Genomic DNA, 17,868 nt, shown 5'->3' with positions numbered 1-17,868 from the left:
AATGTAGTTATACTGAAATTGCATACAAACCGTGGGGCTCTCATCCGTGCTCTTGGGACAAAGGAACGACAACACAGTAATGCAAACAATCACAAGGGCATTTATTGCATCTTTCGTAGACTAATGCCTGCTAGCCGAGTTGCTATCCACAAAACATGCCAATGGGCGCGAGGCAAATCCTGGAAGTCCGACTACCCGCGACAGGATGGCGAGCGAATTTGTTCGCTGCTTGCAGGAAACCAACACCTGGGCGTTCGCATGTACAGTCATGCGAATGGTGGCTTGTTCGAACGATCGTGTTCGTCCATTCCGGGGAAGGCCTCGTGAGACGGTCTCACAGAAGCATGGATTGGCACACACGCAGAATGTCTGCACCACTTGCCGACCTCGAGCCAAAGAGCAAAAGCCTTCTCCTTTTTGCGCCCCAGTAACCCCGCTGTTAGGTGGTGTTAGCAGAGCAACACTCGCGCCATCTTTTGCAATGTGCTTCAACCAGACTGACTGCCACTGGCACCAAGCCACACGGTGAAGCCGGATTACAGGAGACGGGAGCTATGCGTGAAAACAACATATCAGGGGACGCTTGAAAGTCGCGCATCCCCACAAAACACACTTTGTTATATTGAGGTTCTAGATACATGGTGTTCTATGCACAAGAGGTTATGAAAAGAAATACTTCGTTACAACGAGAATTTCGTTATACTGAAGTTCGTTTCATTTTGGTTTAACGTATATTCCTTGGAAGCACTTCATTTGTTCCAATTAGTTTTGAGGCTTCAAGGAAAGGTGATCAGGGCCAGTTTAATGCAGCATCTCAACAAATACACAAGGTCCGTGTATTCATGCGCCTTAATTTTATGCATGAGCCACAATTTTGTAGAAAAACTTGCATTCACTGCATTCTTCTTTCTAATTTCTCATAGCAGGTTCTTTGTCACAGCAGGTGCTAGCATAGTTTACTTCAAACCCATATTTCACTTCTTTTACTAATAGGAAATGCATTGTCATATAATCTTCCATTAGGATAAGATGCTTGTATACTACTGTACCAGATTACTAAAAAGACTACCTCACACTGAGACATCTTTCTGTGTGCGACCACCATGAAACTCTGCATACTATGTTGATACACTAAGGAAATTGCTGTCAAGATGTCTAGTGACACATTTTCGTTTGCCTCTTTCTCTTTTTTTTTTTTCTCAATAAGATGAATTGCTTCCCTAAGTGCACCTTGGAACAAGTATAATAAATTTAGTAAGAAGGCAAGAAAGAGAAGATCCTACATAGAAGCTTTTAAAGGTACACATAGCAAAATGCTGAAAAGCACACCTTTGTTTTAAATTTACCTTTTGAGCAGCAGCCAGGGTCTTGAAGCTCTTGTCTTTCCTCTTGGCTTCATCAAACTTGAGCTGCAGAAAACCAGAACAGGATAAGCAGAGCAGGATGAGCACCACAGTGATAATAAAGCAGTGGAAGAGTGTCAAAACTGCAGCCCAGGTATTCTTGCTGGTACGAATATTAATATCACATCTAATTGTATTGTACAATGCATGCCATGTTTTATATTAGTGGACTGCCTCTGAATAGTGAATGAGTAGCTTTAGCAGTTGGAAGCTGTGCACTTGGCATCATGAAGTGTGAACACTGCTACGACAGCCGATGGACACATCAATGACAATTGTAGCACATGTACATGGCTTCTTCCCAATGTACCTGTGCTATAATTACCTTAGATACGGCCATACCAACAAACCCTAATTGTCATGACAGTCTACATACTCCTTTTGATCTGATCACTAAATAAGCAGCGCTGGAGTCTGCAAGACCTCAGGAGGGAGGCTTGTGTGCCATCACATTAATGCTGCAGCACCAACAATCTAATAAGTTGAAGGACAGCACTCATTTTGGCAAGCCTCATAGCACTTGTACTGCTATTGTGCGATGTCACAGTGCTAACAACTAGAACCAGGTAAAAAATTTGAGAAAAAAATGCATTTTGCAATGGTCCTATTATTAAAATTAGTCTTTGCCACTTTGCAAAAAGAAAAAGAAAAAAACAATTTCTGAGGACCCCTAAGCACTTGTGAGTTTTGAATGCAAAAGCATTTAATACCTAACTGAATGCTGCTGAATGGTCCTTCAAGTTATGAACTCTTTGTGGGCAAGCAAACGCGCTGAGATGTTTGGCGGATTTTGATTTGGCCTTACGGAGGCACAATAACAACGCAGGCAAGAGGCACGGATAACACAGCGGTGATGCCCTCTCCCCTCACGCTACACCTGGCACGCTACTGCAGCAGCAGGTGCTCCCTTTAACCCACTTTGCTCCGTTGAGATGCGCTCGTGATGTGGTGTCGTAGTCAAATTCAGATGCCGTTTCACTGCTACAAATGCCGGACGCTGGCTTTTTTGCTCAATGAGCCATTCGATGTTTTCGTATCAATAAAAAATGTTGGAAAGGCGAGGAGGCGCACTCACGTTGATCTGGTGTCCAAACATGGGCCTTGCCAGAAAGAAAGACACATCTGCCTGCACATGAAATTTTGACAGGAGTTGGTCCACTGAAGGTAGCCTTCCTGCATATTCCTCTGTACTCAGGCTGCTTGAGAGGAAGCTGCAGAACTGCACAAGCGTGTCCTGGCACTGTAAGGAGACGACAGTGATCAAAGGATACTTTTCTTGGATCACTCCAAACCTCAATATATTTAATGACCATGACACCATATATGGCCATGCAAACAACTTTATTGTGCCCACAAACTGTGATGACTATCACAGTACTGAGCTATTACTGCATGGATTCATAATGCACCTTGGGGCTATCGCAACGAAACTAGGAAGGAAAGACAAAATGACCATTCATCCTGTGTTTCCTTCCTCCTCTCCCTTGCTCATTCACGCTGGTCCTATGATGCATTCTCAATGACTGAACTGGTTGCATATCTTCACACACATTCTAACCTGGTAACCTTAAAAGACATAATGCGCAATAGATGACACAACACTGGAAGGGAGGAAAATAGCACACATCTTTTAAACCCTGCTCTGATCTCATGCTTTTATGTGACACACACAGACTTTATTAATTATGATTTACCTTTAGACAGAGCAGACAAGCAGCAGCAAACTTCAAACAGCTGAAACTGACAAACACAGTTTTTAGATTACAGTGATTTTTTCAGCAACTTTGCTGTTGCTGATTTTACCTGCTTCAGGAACCTGTTTGAATAAACTTGCTCAAGCAAGTACCCATCTAGTGTCCCTTCACTATCAGAAGACTCCAGAGTATATGGTAGAAGACCAACAAACGAAATGTTTAACGAATAAATATTTTTTGTAAAACTTGACAAAACATTCATAAAACCATAAAACAAGCCTTAATTTGTAAACTTTAGAGAAAATTTGGGATTCAGTAGGTATGTTCCTTGGTGTTAAACACCACACACAGCCATGAGCACCATAGGCCGAAGCCAAAAGCAAAAATGCAATGCCTGTGCCCCAACATGCAACACCAAATTCAGTAGATCCTAGCAGGACACGGGCACCGCAAGGCACCAGTAGGTCCGAAGAATGTTTAAATTGCAGCATGCCATCACCTGGTCATACAGCTTGCCGACTAGCTTCAGATGTGAGGCCTCCTGCTCTCTGTAAAGGATGCAATTCTTCTGCTGGGCCATGAGTAAACACAGGGGAAGTGCCAGGTCCTGCTCCAGCAATGAATCCTTCAGTCGCTGCGACGACTTCTTCGTGTTCCTCAACTGGTGGAAGTAGCCTCCCTGCAAGCAGGTGCCCTTTGTTCATCCACTGTCTACCTCAGCTGGACAGCAGTCATTGCCGGAGCTTTGAATGACCGACTGACTTTTTTTTTTAACATGACGAGCCAGCAAGTGCTATGAGGTACATTATGGTGTAGGACTGAGTTTGATCCATTTAATTGACAAAGCATCATTATAAGGCTATTTTTAATTTCTGCCTCCACTAGAATGCAACCATGATGGCTGGTTAGTGAACACACCACCTGTAACTACAGCGCGAAATTACACAATACAAAAAGAAAGACAAGACGAGCAAAGCAGTGAAGTGTTTGTATGCCTTGTCTATTTGGTACTTTTTAATTCTGCACTGTAGTATCAAGTATGTTTCCCAACATACCCAGCACACAGTTATTTTAATGCCACCTGTGTGCAACACATGCATTAACATATGGCACAGGTCATAGAGTTGTTAGCTGAGCTATAAGGTACATCCAACTAAAGTTTTGAGTCACATATTCTACAATATCTCCACTTCCATAAATACATTATTCTAGACAGCAGAAAAGCCAGCTCATGAAGTCTTAACTATCCAGGGTAAGTGCTCACATAGGTGGGAAGCCACACTTTTTCTTCTTTGCCGTACCCTACACATACACCTGGCGATGCACCTCAAACTTAACGCTACAGTGTTTTTAAAACAATGAAGTATGAAGGTATCAAGTTCACCTCAGCTTTGAGGAGCTCTCCTCCACACATAGCTTCCAGTTGATCTTGAGTGGCCTGCTCAGTAGACTCAATGCCAGTCATTTTCTGTACTATTTCCTTGAGTACCAGCAGGTCCAGGCTTATGAAAGGAAAGAAAACACACACCTATTGTAGCCAGTTAATGAATGACAGTTCATGTAACCACTCTCGGTTGAAATTGAGTTACCTTCTCTCAGCCTTCAGCTGGTTAGCGACAAGCTGAAGAAGCCCTGTCAAGTCAATGGAGTACTTCTTGAAGACAGCTCCACAGAAGCTGGCGAGGCCTGATAAATACAAAAGAGTCAGTTCTGAGTGTTTACATTGTTTCTTTGGCAGTTGGATCCTGACTAAATACACGCGTAACATGCAAACCTTCTTTCTGCCATCTTAATTTGTTCCTATTAAGAATTTTTAGGAGGTTTGAACTCGCTAAGTGCTTTACTGCAGAGAATGGGGGAAAGAAAAAAAAAGAAGGAATTAACTGAAGTGTCAATGCTAAACAAGACAATGTCAATGTAACTGACACAATATGAGTGAATAATAAACATGAAAGAGAAACAGAAAGACAGAATATAGAGACATGACATTAATTCATCAAATCATATGAACCGCCAAGTACATTCACCTTCTCTTCTTCAGTGTCGACATTTCATTCAGCCTTTTATTCCTAGTTTTTTTTTTAAAGCAACATCACCATAAGAACCACAGTGGTGCATGAAACCAGTTACTATAGTATTTATTCGATTATAAGAATAGGGTGCAATTAGGGAACCCACCCCCTCAAGAAGAATTTCAGTGTGCACACTAACATACGGGATAGAGAGTAGCTGGCAGATTATTCAAACTTGGCAGGAGTGCCCGAAATACTCAATTACTACCCCAGCCAAAATGCAAAATAGCGACCATGAAATAGGTTGGAAGGGAGTTTCAATACACGGAGGCATGGAGTGGGTGGAGTTCCCTAGGAGATGATAAAACTGGATTAGTGAGAACTTTCCCTTGCAGTGGGGCTTTACGGCAGTGCACGCTTTGATGCTGTGAAACCACTCCAAAGGACAAAATTCCATCTGCTGCAAAGCCACACCTCAATGCAAAATTTGGATGTAACCCGCACTCCACCTTTCTGTCCAAATTTTCTAATACTCTATGGATCATACGCTCGAAAATGCAGCACTGCCTCAGCTGCTAAATTAGTTGGTACAATTTGCACTGTAATTTAAAGAGACACTAAAAAGAAAAATGATTTCTTTGGCATCAATAAATTACCTTTCTACAACACTAGATACACCATTCTCACCACAATAAGACGCTTGGTAAGCCAGAAAAAGTGCAAGAACGAAAGACGGGTGGTGACGCCCCCCAGAAGTTCACGCACCTAGTCGCTGTGACATTATGGATTTTGATGGCATCTTCTAGGGCCTAGTTACTTATACAGGAGTACGGACTGCCTACATTGTGTTCTAAAGGAACGGAATATTAAACATAGCAACTTTCAGGAACCTTCACTCAGCCAACGCGGCCCAAATGCGAAAACATACTTTGGAGTCCCTGACACCACACTGTAAACCGGCATCAGGGTTTCGGCGCGAAATTAACATACTGATAATTCAACCTTAATTTTCTCATCGAATAATCATACTATTATTTTGAAATGACTGCCTGCAGGGTTCTCAAACAATGCTTTATTAGTCTAAACTGATTTACTGTTTCGCCCGAGTGTCCCTTTAAATATGGCCCTGCTGCTGCCATATTAAAACTGAATCTATCTGCTTCACATGTAAGGTGGGGGGTGACTTCGACGCCAAGGATTCTGGGGAAAAAAACACCTTGTATTCAAATGAGTACTGTACCTTTGCTGCGTTACTAGATCCCGACAATCCCAGTGATGCCAAGTTCGGTATTGCAAGACCAACTTTAGTATCAAATTATTTTACCTTATTAACCCAACCTTCACACTTGCTGAAGTGCGATTTTTTTAAGCACGAGAAGTGTGTGGTAAAGCTCCTACAACTTTACAGTACGTGTCGGTACCCCTTTAAGGTGACGCAGTAGTAGGAGCTGAATACATAACCAAAATCAACCACCCAGGCTGCATATGAGGACACACAATGGTCCAATAACATGCCATAGCTATTTCTGAGGCTATACTGTCAATGCCCACTCTATTGGACAGGTACTGCACAGCTTCTGAAATATAAAATCTACAGTATCTAAGCAGTTTGGGTTTTTAAAAATTATGCGGTAACAAGCAGCATCATCATTATAAAGATTGTTCCTGATGGTGTGCGTGTTTTCTTTAGCATTGATTTCCTATCCGAACGATCCCTCCTGACAACATGAAATTGAAACAAAATATTTTTTTCTCATGTCTAAAGTTGCTTGCGGCTCCCCTAAACACAAGGGAAAATAAAATAGGAAGAAGAGATGGGGGTCACATTCACTTTTTTTTTTATGCTCTGCAATGCAGTATCATGGGAAGCACTGTCCTGAGTGATAGTTCATAATTACAAAATGCTACCACATATTCGTGGTTGAATTATTGAACAGAAGGTGGCAGGCACATAAAGTTAACTAATATGCAAAGTCACTTTCAACACTGTTGACAAACTTACTCTGCAACCACATTGAGATGCTGGTGCCGTCATGCTTCATGCGATCCTTTTCAGGTGAAGAAAGAGCCTCAACAACACAGTCTGTGAGGCTTAAATGGTCAAGGAAAGCCACTCATAACAATTTATTTGCTCAAAGTACGACATTTTTCACATATAAGCCAATTGTACAATTGTTGTGGCATTCAACATTTGCACACAAAGAAGTAAACTTGAACCTAAGCACCTGCTTTATCCCACGCCCAAGTTGACCCAAGTTTGGGAGGACACTTACTCCCATAATTAGAAATGCACCTTATTGAAGCCCATGCTTCACTTGGTCCAAATAACGCCCGACGTGAACGTCGCGAAGGAAACTCAATGAGCACCTTCAGCATGTTTGCACCAGGCGTCATCGAGATAAAGTCAAGCATAGGCTTCAATTAAGGTGCATTTTTGAATACGGGGGTTCAACTCTAGGTGAAAAAGGCACTAGCATTTTTATTTTCTCAGCTTATTCCATCGTGAAAACAGGGAATAAGGAAGTGTTTAGATTAAACGTGTGGTCAAGTTCTAGAATATGTGAGAACACCACCACGAATGTAGCTCCACCAGCCACTGACAAAAGAAAAAAAAATTACTTGTTTTAAGTAGGTGTATGCGACTATCAATATGAATATTTTTAAATATGCATCAACTACGAATATAGTCATGCGCATCTACAACAAAACGAACTTGTAAAATGAAGGAAAAAGTATGTCCTGGTTCTATTGTGAGCTCTGTGGTGTGCAACCTTTAGAGCAAGATTACCTGTATAATGAATGATTTTGAAAGCCCCAAGAACTTTGCTATAAAGGTGTAAAACTGTACTTAGCTTTGAATGTCGAATCGAATATCAAATAATGATATGTGGATGCATTTATTAGCAAGTGGGGCTATTTTAACATATCAAAACATTGCAATTATACTGTCAATGGCAAAAAATTAAACTAGTTAGCTGTTATACTGAATGATTGTATGTTTGGTTAACGTTAACTTAGAAAACTGAGCTGTTCCCACTAGCTGTCTATTCTCGCCAACCTGTGCCTTGTTATTCAGCACCAACTGCTCGTAAACTGGGAGGCAATTGACCCTGTGCCAGTTGTCACTCATCACATTTGCTGTCGAGCAATAAGCTCAGGATTGGGGGTGGCACCTGCAAAAGTGTGTTCCCTTGCTGTCTGCAAACTCATATCCCTTGCTAGTAAGAGGCTGGTTTTCCTGTACAGCTTATCTGTCCATTGTCTAAGCATGCTTCTCAGGTGAAATTTCACCAGCAGTACGAAATTATCACAGAATTCCGCACGAAATACAACACATATTTTTAGATTAGATAGAAACAAACGCTAAGAACCATGTTTGCTCCCGCCACTTGGTCCTTTCCCTAGCAACAATATCAATCGGACGTGCAGCCTCCGAGAACAGTGACTTGCCCAGCATGCCTTGGAGCTCCCTGTCTGTTTAAGCTGCCGCTCTCTCCTCACAATACCCCCCCTTTCCTTGTGGGGATGCGCGATTCTCGCGCATCCCCTGATATGTTTTTCCCGCATAGCTCCCTTTCCCTGCAATCCGGCTTCGCCGCGTGGACTGCGTGATGCCCGCGGCAGTCGGTCTGGTTGAGGTGCAGTACGAGAGATGGCGCAAGTGTTACGCTGCTAATGCTGCCTCCGGTGGGGTTACTTGGGAGCAAAAAGGAGAAAGCTCTCTCTCTTGGGTTCGGGACAGCAAGCAGTGCGGACGTGCCGTGCCGCGCGTGCGCCAATCCACGCTTCTGCGAGACCGTCTCGCGTGGCCGCCTTGGAACGCGCCACTGTTCGCGTGACTGTACATGCGAACGACCAGGCGTTTGGATCCAGCATGGGGCGAACATATTCGCACGCTATCCGGTAGTGGTGAGTCGGACTTCGAGATTTGTCGCGCGCCCATCGGCATGTTTTGTGGATAGCAACTCGGCTAGCAAGCATTGATCTACGAAAGGTGCAATAAATGCCCTTGTGATTGTTTGCACTACTGTGTTGTCGTTCCTTTGTCCCAAAAGTACAGGTGAAAGAACCCACATCCTCAAGACGTTAAGCAGTATGGGAAGAGAGAAGCCGTGGTTCATCGTAGAGCACCAACTGGTCTGTGTGAGCAATAGTTGAACGATCTCTCATAGTAGAGTCACTCAAGACAAAGTCATTGTCAGTTAAGCACTTGACCACCCTAAGAATTACGTGGCCGCAGTGCCAACTTAGCCGAGACACCCTTGGCAGCACCACTCAAGGTGTGTCTAAGAGCACAAGGTCACCGTCTTTAACGTTAGTTGGCTACTGATGACAGCCGTAACTGGACTTCTGCACTTGCCGAGCAGTTGCTTGATGTTTCTGAGTAAACTTGAGGGCCTCTTCAAGGCACTGCTGAAGTTCTGCAGCAAAGGCATTGTGTGCCACTGCCGGAGCAGTATGCTCATAAACACTGCTTAATGGTGCCATTGTGGCGCTCAACCATTTTTCCCGCCAGTCGGCATCGCACAGTATGATGGTCTTGTGATGCCCCAGTGTTTTAGGAGACTGCGTCATAAAGTGCTCACGAAGGGCTTCCCATTATCACTTGTAATGGCCACAGATGTGGCATGGCAACAGAAAACTGCAACCGTACACTCTAAGATTTTCATACTTGTTGCCACTCACACAAGCAAGAGCTCTGAATACTTAATGAATCTGTCAATAACAGCCAGAAAGTATTTGTAACCACGAGGTGTAGATGGCAAGGGCCCAATAATATCGACATTAAGCTCGTCCGTGGGAACTTTGGCCCACTGACTGTTCATATGAGGCCCTCAGGATTTTGGTGTCAAGCTTTTGGGCACCGATAGAGAGCACAATACTGCTCATACTTTCATATGTCAGCCCGCATGCCCAGCCACACAAACCGTGCTGACACACGGCTCATGGTTTCGAAAAATCCAGCATTGCCTGCAGTGAGGTGGTCGTGTGCCATCTTCAGTGCTAGTAGCCATGGTACCTTCTTGCGGCCTCTTTGCTGAACCAGCAGTCTGCTTGACTCCAGTTTTGTTGTCTCTGCCAGATCATGAAGAAGGTGGTGATCAGGGTCACAGCTCGGGAGCCTAGTCTCTTGGACCACAGTCTTCAGTTTTGAGTGACGGCCATCAAGAGCCTATTCTTGGACGAAAAGTCCCGTGTCACCTAAGAGCGTGGCGACCTTTTCTAAAGCTACTGCTACTTTCTCAAATGTGATTTTCGCTTGAGGTTCTGGAGCAGCAATGGGGAACAGCGTCTCTTGCAGACTGTCACTTGGGTGGTCTTCACATTGGAGAGGGGCTGTGCTCAAGGCACCTCCAGGAATGTTTTCAGGTCCCCATCTGTGCTTGATTTGGAAATTTAAGCCCTGCAGTCATAGGACCCAACACTTGACATCTAGGCAAATCTTAGTTGGTGCTAAACATCCATGAGAAGGACGAGTGGTCACAGTACATCTCAAACTCAGTAAATTCAACGTAGGCCTTGAACTTGTCCACTACCCACACTACTGCAAGGCGTTTCCACTCCTGGATAGTACTACAATGACTTTTGGTCTCTGCAAGAACCCTACTAAGGAAACAGGCTGCAGTTCACCAGGGCCAGCCTGCAGTAGCACTGCTGCAATGCTGACAATGCTTGCATCAGTTTCAAACATGAAAGGTTGGTTTAGACTTGGAAGGCCCACAACTACATCTTGAGCTAAGGATTGCTTAAAGGGACACTAAAGGTTACCAGAAAGTCAAGTTAAAGTGGTAGAGCAATGTTCTAGAACGTCTAAGGCGTCAATATAATCGCGAACAGAGCTTTAGTAACCGAGAAATTGAGGTAAATGCATGACACGATTTGAGACCCCCCAGCGACATTCCGGTACTAAACCGATGACGAAAGGTCTCCCCGTAATTTATGTTACTAATACTCAACTACTCGTATTAAAAATATCATTTCATTCGATTATAAGACGGAAGAAAATGCTACTTGTCTACGTCTACTCGATTCTAACAAAAAATAAGATTTTGACGTTACCCTTCAGTAGTATGGGTGGTCGAAAGGTTTCGTTTTCGCTCGACTCTGCGCCGCGCACGCTTTGGAGTTTCAGTACTTTCGTTATCGCGTCGTGCTGTGAGGGTTCTGCTGGCTCGCGAAACTTTCATTTGGAACAAGCAGCGAGAATGCCACGTCCATGTGATGTCGTGGGAAGCCCTCGTTGCTTTCCCGCTCCGGAGAGCCGGTGTCGAGGCCGCCGTCGTACTACGCAACGACGCCGGCAGTGCGAGCCCTCAGCAGCAGTTCGCGCTCGTCGGTGCTCAAATCGCTGAAGTTGAGCCCACCATCGCGAGCCAATCTGTCGGTGCCAGGGTCCATTGCGACGAGCGTCGAAGTTTGCGTCATAGAATGAAGTGCCAGCTTATGGGCGTCTTGCGCTGGAGCTTGAGGTATAGTAGCGGCGCCTGGTGGCGGTGCGGGAAACGACATCTGGGTCGGCTGTGGCGAAGCATGTTTCTAGGCTGAGTTTTGCGTCGATTCGCACTTTTTTATGCCCTGTTGCGAGTGCGGAAAGGCTCGTCACTTCTCACAGACCACGCCGACCACGCTGCGAGCTCGCCGCAGCCTATAGTTTAACGAAAACGGACTTTCCGTGTGCCGTGGGACGTAATTAGTTTCTCCTTCCGCTAGCCACCATACTCCCGCTTTCGCTCTGCTGTCGACTCTGTCTTGGCTCTGTTTCTGGCCGCGCGTTTGCGTTTTGCGCAGAAAAGCCGTAGCGCCGTCTGCGGACGCCGTTCTACTCACCGATGGCGCAACGTCACTATGAGACCATGATGTCAGTTCTCCTCGATCGGAGGGCGGGCGATTTGAACTGCGCTAGAGGTACGCGGACGCTTCAGAACGCATTTTCTCTTAAAATAAGTCTCTCCTTGCCACGAAACAAGCGTTTCGAGGTTTCTGTGATAGTATTTCAACAGTCCACGTTGACTTAATAGTAACCTTTAGTGTCCCTTTAAGTGCAGTAAAAGCCTGCTTTTAAGCTTTCAACTGTCTGCTCATTGCCATGGCTCATTCTTCTCCGAAAGGTTCGTGAGTGGATGCGCTGTCAGTGAAAAGTGTGGGTAAGTTCCTATAATAGCCAGCAAGCCTCAAGAAGGCTTTCAACTGCTTAAGTGTGCTGGGTCTTGGCTAATCGAGCATTGCATGCACCTTTTCATCTGGTCTGCACTGCCCAGGTAAGATGACGTGGCCCAAAAACTCAAAGGACTGACGGCAAAACTGTATTTTGTCCGAGTTAATCGTAAGGCAAGTACCTTCAATATACTGCAGCACTTGCCCCACCTGCTAAACATGATTTTCAAGCATCTATGAATAGACTAGAACATTATCTAAAAATGTCATAGCGAAGTGTTGAGTAATTCCCTGTAGCACACAGTCTATCAAGGTTTGAAAAGCTGCTGGGTGAGCTGATACACCGAAAAGCATCCTGACTAATTTATACTCATTCTGATGGCAGATGAAGGCCGTTTTCATAATGTGGGCATCGCAAACAGGAATCTGGAAAAAAAAAAAAAGCTAGCGAGAGATTGAAGCTTGAGAACCACTGAGCTCAGCCAAGTGGTGCTAGCAGCCAGCCCATTCAAGGCATTGCGTAGGCAGGTACCTTGGTTCGTGCATTCAACGGTCGGTAGTCTACAGCAAGCCAGTAGCCTCCAGAATTCTTCGCAACGAACACCGGGACACTAGCCCAAAGGCTGCTGCTTTGCTTTATAAGACCCTGCCCTAGGAGGCCATGCATACAGCCTTCAATGATTTTCTGCTTCTTAGCATTCACTGGACAAAACTTGCATCTCACAGGCACACTAACCCCTGTGTCCATGCAGTGCTGGGCGGGGTAGTACATGCAGGAATTGCAGTGAACAAAGGGCTGAAGTCGTCAAGCATTTCCATCATGCCTGGTTGTAGTTTTGTTGCTACAGCACGGTGCTTGCCCTCTTTGGCTGGAATGCCACTCCCTATGTCAGGAACTCTAAGACCCCTGCGAAGAGGGTGAACAAGTGGTAATACTCTCCATCTTCCTCTGGTGCAAGCACTGTGGTTGGACCCTTGTTACACTTAGCAAATGGCACAATGCATTGTGGGTCAGTTCCAATAGTCCCTCCGCCTAGTGCTACATGTATAGATGCCTGTTGCACTCAAAAAGCCCCTGCTGAGAACAATGTACCAACATAGGTCTGGCACACACAGGAAGCACTGGTTGCGGCTGCTTGCAGCTCACTAGCTCTTGCTCTTTGGAATGTGGTAGACTGGGACCAACCTGCCGCCAGACGGAGTGCACAGCCCTCTGTCCCGAGCTTGGTACCTTTCTCCTCTGCTACCTTTGCCCTTGGCATTCCAAGTAAGTGCATGCTTGAGCCTGTATTCAGTAGGGCTTGGAACATAGTCTTCTTGATCAGCACCTCTAGAAGGGGCTCCTTTATGCCGGCTGAAACCACTACCTGCAGTGCAGCCACGTAGGTGCCCGCCGGGGTGGCACCTACTGTCTCCCATTTCCCGGGCACTATGATCAGAAATACTCAATTCTGTTGCATTCATAGTAGTGGGGTGGGACGGTATGCCCACCTGCGGAACAAGCACAAGCTAGGTGACCCACACTTCCACAGTGATGGTAGGTATATTCCCCGGAGTCACCGTCTTCCGTTTCTCAGACACTGTAATCATAAATGCCCGATTCCATTGCATTTGTAGCAGCGGGGTGGGATGGTACGCCGACCTGCAAGCTAGGGGACCCACACCTCTGCAGCAACAGCAGATAACACCCTGGAGTTGCACCGTTGGTATCCCCGTGACAGCACTGCGAGAGGTGGCCTTGTAGCATGAGTGGTCAGTCTATGCAGCTTGTCTCGATGATAGGATGGCTCTACAGATGCAATGGCCAGTAGGATTCCACCGGTAGAGACTGAAATGGCACGACAGCCGCAGCCATCAACGCTCTGGGCTGCCTTCTGGGCAGGCCAGTCATGTTCCAGCCAACTGGAAGGGAAGGTTCCTCGCCATTTGGTCTGTCAGAGGCGGCAGCGGTTCGTACTGCGACCACCTCCAAGCACGCTCCATGAGGCCATCAGCTGCTTTAACCAACTCCACAAGATTGGCAAACTGTCAGCCCTCTAAAACATCTTTGAGTTGCAGGTGCCTTTGTCACAACACCGATTCCGAACCTTCACCGCCGAATCGATCATAATAGGCCACAATCATGTAAATAAGTTCATTACATTTTCTTCTGGGTGCTGCATGCAGAGCTTGAGTTCTTGCTTGAAGTGGCGCTTCGCATCAATAGAAGATAATGCCGCTATGAAGGCCGCCATGAATTTCTCCCACGACACAAACATGGTCACGAAGTGCCACCATAATTTCGTGCTACACTCCAGAGCAGCGTTCATATTATGGGTAAGCCTCTTGTAGGTGGTGACATCACTGACCAAACCAAACGTCTCCAGCCTGTCCAAGCAGTCCTCGAGAGACTGGATGTTAAATTTGATGCATACTTAGAGGGAGCTGAGCCCCTGCAGAGTGGTGCCACCCGACGGTTGAACCGCCACTGCTGCTGTTACAGAACCTGCTGGCACTGCCTCGGCATCCGTTAGCCTTTGTTGAACTGCTGCCGCGATTTGCTCACGTTGCATGGCGGAGCTGTTTGTTTGCCCCGGCAGATGCTGCAGCAACTCTTCAGGCAGCATGTTCATCACCTCCATGCCCATATCGATACCGGATGAGCCCCCACTTGTTATGGATGACAACAGGCCAGCAAGTTCGGTGTAAACATTCACTTTATTACCGCACTCCGCGACTCTTCCCTGTGCTGTCGAAGTGCTGTACACTCGCACACATCACACATACTTCGCGCAAACTGCATCTTCTTTCCTCTCTCATTGAGGCACTCTCACCACCTGATCCTTCCTCTGGCAACTACAGGCCTCCAACAACTGCACATTGCCTCGCCTAACTTGGAGCCCCAGATCTGCTTAATCCGTCACTCTCTCCTCACAAACATCAATATCTTATTTCAAGATATGGATAATCTCCATTGTAGAAGTCAGCAATAGTGTAGCGTCTAAGACTACACTGTAGAAGTTTTTAAATACATCCAACTACAAGGACTGCAAATGATTAGTTTGCAAGCTGTCAAAGTTCTGCCACGTGAGCACTTCGACACCGCATATGCTAAATGCAGCTAGAAGAGAAAGACCTCAAAATCAACAGTGGCCCAGCACAGAAAATAGACAAGCCTTCCAAGGATACAGGCAAGGACATCGTAAGACAGCATGGTGAGGTACTTGAGAGAGTCCACCACTGGCACTATGAGGTTGTCCCAAGTCTGGATCTGAGACAGGATCTGCATTGCAGGCACAGTGAAGCACATGAAACTTAAATGGAGGAGATAAGGCCACCGAATTCACTAAGAGGCTTGGCAGGCAAAAGACAACACAGTCAAGCCTTATGATCCGGACTGTGCTCAAGTTTGTCCAATACTCACGTAGTCAAAGAGGAAACAGGGATTACTGTGGCTCAGCTTCCCTATCTGACGACCTGAAGGCTTCACATTTTCTTTACTTAGACGCCTGAGAAATAAAACAATGCCACAATGAGGCAGTTTCAACAGAAAAATCAGCACATTGCCAAGATTCACTGCATTCCCACACAACTCAGGGGACAACTCGAAGGGCAATGAATGCAAGAATCAAAACATGTTGCACAGAGCTGCTCCTAATAGTTTATGGCACCAAACTTGGCCCTGCCAGTACACACAAGGCCTCCTCTCTGCCCAATTATGTCAACTGCTAAACTGCATCAACAAGGCACATTTGAGTGGCATGCAAGCTACTCCCAATTGGGACACAGCTAGAACTTTCCTTTGGGTGTACATCAGTCATCATTTATTCAAGTAAACAAACTCATTACTCTAATGTTATTACAATAACTCAGTAGATTATTATTTTAATAAGCTATCTGATGTCAGGTATCTAATGTGAGAGGTCAAGCTACTCTCGTAGCTTTTAGCCCAAAATGACTACCCAGTTCCGTTTCTCTTACTGAAAAATAAAAATTGATTCCATTTGATTTGAAATGCTCACTGGCATACTGCTACAGATCATTTTCATCAGGTAAAACTTCTTGCTCTAACCCCACCTAGTGGTCACTATCCAGCCAACCTAACATGGTGGACTGCATCCAAAACACGCTTTATATTTTATTCAAGTAACCAATGCACTCTCATCATTGTCATTACTGAAGTCATCTTTCCTGTACAGAAGCATAACCTGAAAGTCTTTTCACATTTCTGCAAGAAAATTATTTTTAAGGCAGACACTAAGAAAAGCTAGACATCTATATTAGACTACAGAAATCCTTAAGCATCTGTGCTGTGTCAAGAGGTAGTAAAGACAAATCATGATTGAATGCCACATTTATTTCCTGTGAAGCAAAACAAATCTTCCCGCTGTGTCTATTGTATACCAATGATGGGTAAAGGGCAAATAACCCTGTAATACAATGAGCAGGAACTGGTTCCATGTGTCTCTTACCGGTCTCTTAGAATTACACCCTTTCCAAACTACTAGTTGCTCCACTCATCACTACAGCAACATACCAGTCCAGAACACTAATCCACCAATTTAGTCGGGCTTAATTCTTAGCTTAAGTGATACTTTAAGTAAACCATAGAAGGCACACACTGCATGTGCATTACAAAGCAAGGTGCAAGCCACAGCACCTCACTGCCACATACAGCATATAGACCTTTCCTGCCATAATACCCTCTACTGTTGCAAAAATGTGTGAGCCCCCCCCTCAAAAGCAGTGCTGAAGAGGCAGCATGCCAATTTTGTATGGAGCACAACAGTCCAAAAAGGAGGCGCTCTCTTCTCCAATTGGAGAGGTCTATACTGAGCTTCCCTGTGAATAGACTTAGCCTATCCAGAGCCGTACAATTTTGTTGTAAACTTGGCAAAGGCAGGCCTTTTCAACATGCATTTGTGACAGGTTAAACTCTCCCAAGTAACTGCAAACCTCACCTAAAATTATGTGCAACATTATAATTAGTTTTATGCTACACTAGACATACCTTAGCATGTGGCTTTACTCCTCTAACATACAGTTGGGAATGTAACCAGCACAGAACAGGCATATAAAACTGGCAATGAAACTTTAGTCGGGTATAACTTAAGAAGGCAGGAGAGCAGCCGCTCAGATGACCGAAGTGCAATTGCCTCTGCGACGAATGAAATAGTCCCGCTGACACGACTCAGCCCAGTTCGAAGTGCGGGCTGCCAAATTCTCTGTTGGAGGTGTCACTGGCCGTCCAGATCGTGATCTGTCCAGAGCGTGCGCTCAATAGTGGAAGCTCGTGTACACCCACCTTTGAGGGGCAAATGCCACTGCCTTCTAAAGTTGTAACTGACAATAGTAGTATATGCAAGTGCAATGGGGTCACATGACAGCCCACAGTTTCAAATTCTGATGGGCAAGACCTCGGTACAAACGGATCTCACAATGCTTGTACAGCCATAACTATAGCATCGACACTAAAGCTACTGACAAAGTTAAACCTGCAGCATTATCACACAAGCCTGAGAAAGTTCTGAATGCAAACTTTCTCTATTACAGCTCCATTCTGGACAGTCATAATTAGAGACTTCCGTAAACACAACTGATGTTATCAAGCACAAGAACACAGCC

General features: G+C 45.3%; 1 protein-coding gene across 3 annotated transcripts in view; it reads right to left on the bottom strand.

The window, feature by feature from the left end:
• Positions 1–17,868, bottom strand: part of tho2 (THO complex subunit 2-like protein) — a 111,329-nt gene that overhangs the window by 47,520 nt on the left and 45,941 nt on the right. For all 3 annotated transcript variants that reach the window (XM_070535213.1, XM_070535215.1, XM_070535214.1), the window contains exons 14-21: positions 15,668–15,752; positions 15,433–15,526; positions 7,112–7,192; positions 4,687–4,783; positions 4,482–4,599; positions 3,597–3,776; positions 2,479–2,643; positions 1,347–1,409 (exon numbers count right to left, since the gene is read on the bottom strand). In XM_070535213.1, the coding sequence (XP_070391314.1) occupies positions 1,347–1,409; positions 2,479–2,643; positions 3,597–3,776; positions 4,482–4,599; positions 4,687–4,783; positions 7,112–7,192; positions 15,433–15,526; positions 15,668–15,752 (883 nt within the window). The remainder of the gene's footprint in view (positions 1–1,346; positions 1,410–2,478; positions 2,644–3,596; positions 3,777–4,481; positions 4,600–4,686; positions 4,784–7,111; positions 7,193–15,432; positions 15,527–15,667; positions 15,753–17,868) is intronic.

This window comes from Dermacentor albipictus, chromosome 3 (assembly GCF_038994185.2).
Source record: "Dermacentor albipictus isolate Rhodes 1998 colony chromosome 3, USDA_Dalb.pri_finalv2, whole genome shotgun sequence".
NCBI lineage: Eukaryota > Metazoa > Arthropoda > Arachnida > Ixodida > Ixodidae > Dermacentor > Dermacentor albipictus.
Note: the sequence above shows the minus strand (reverse complement) of the source record. Positions and strands in the feature narration are given on the sequence as shown.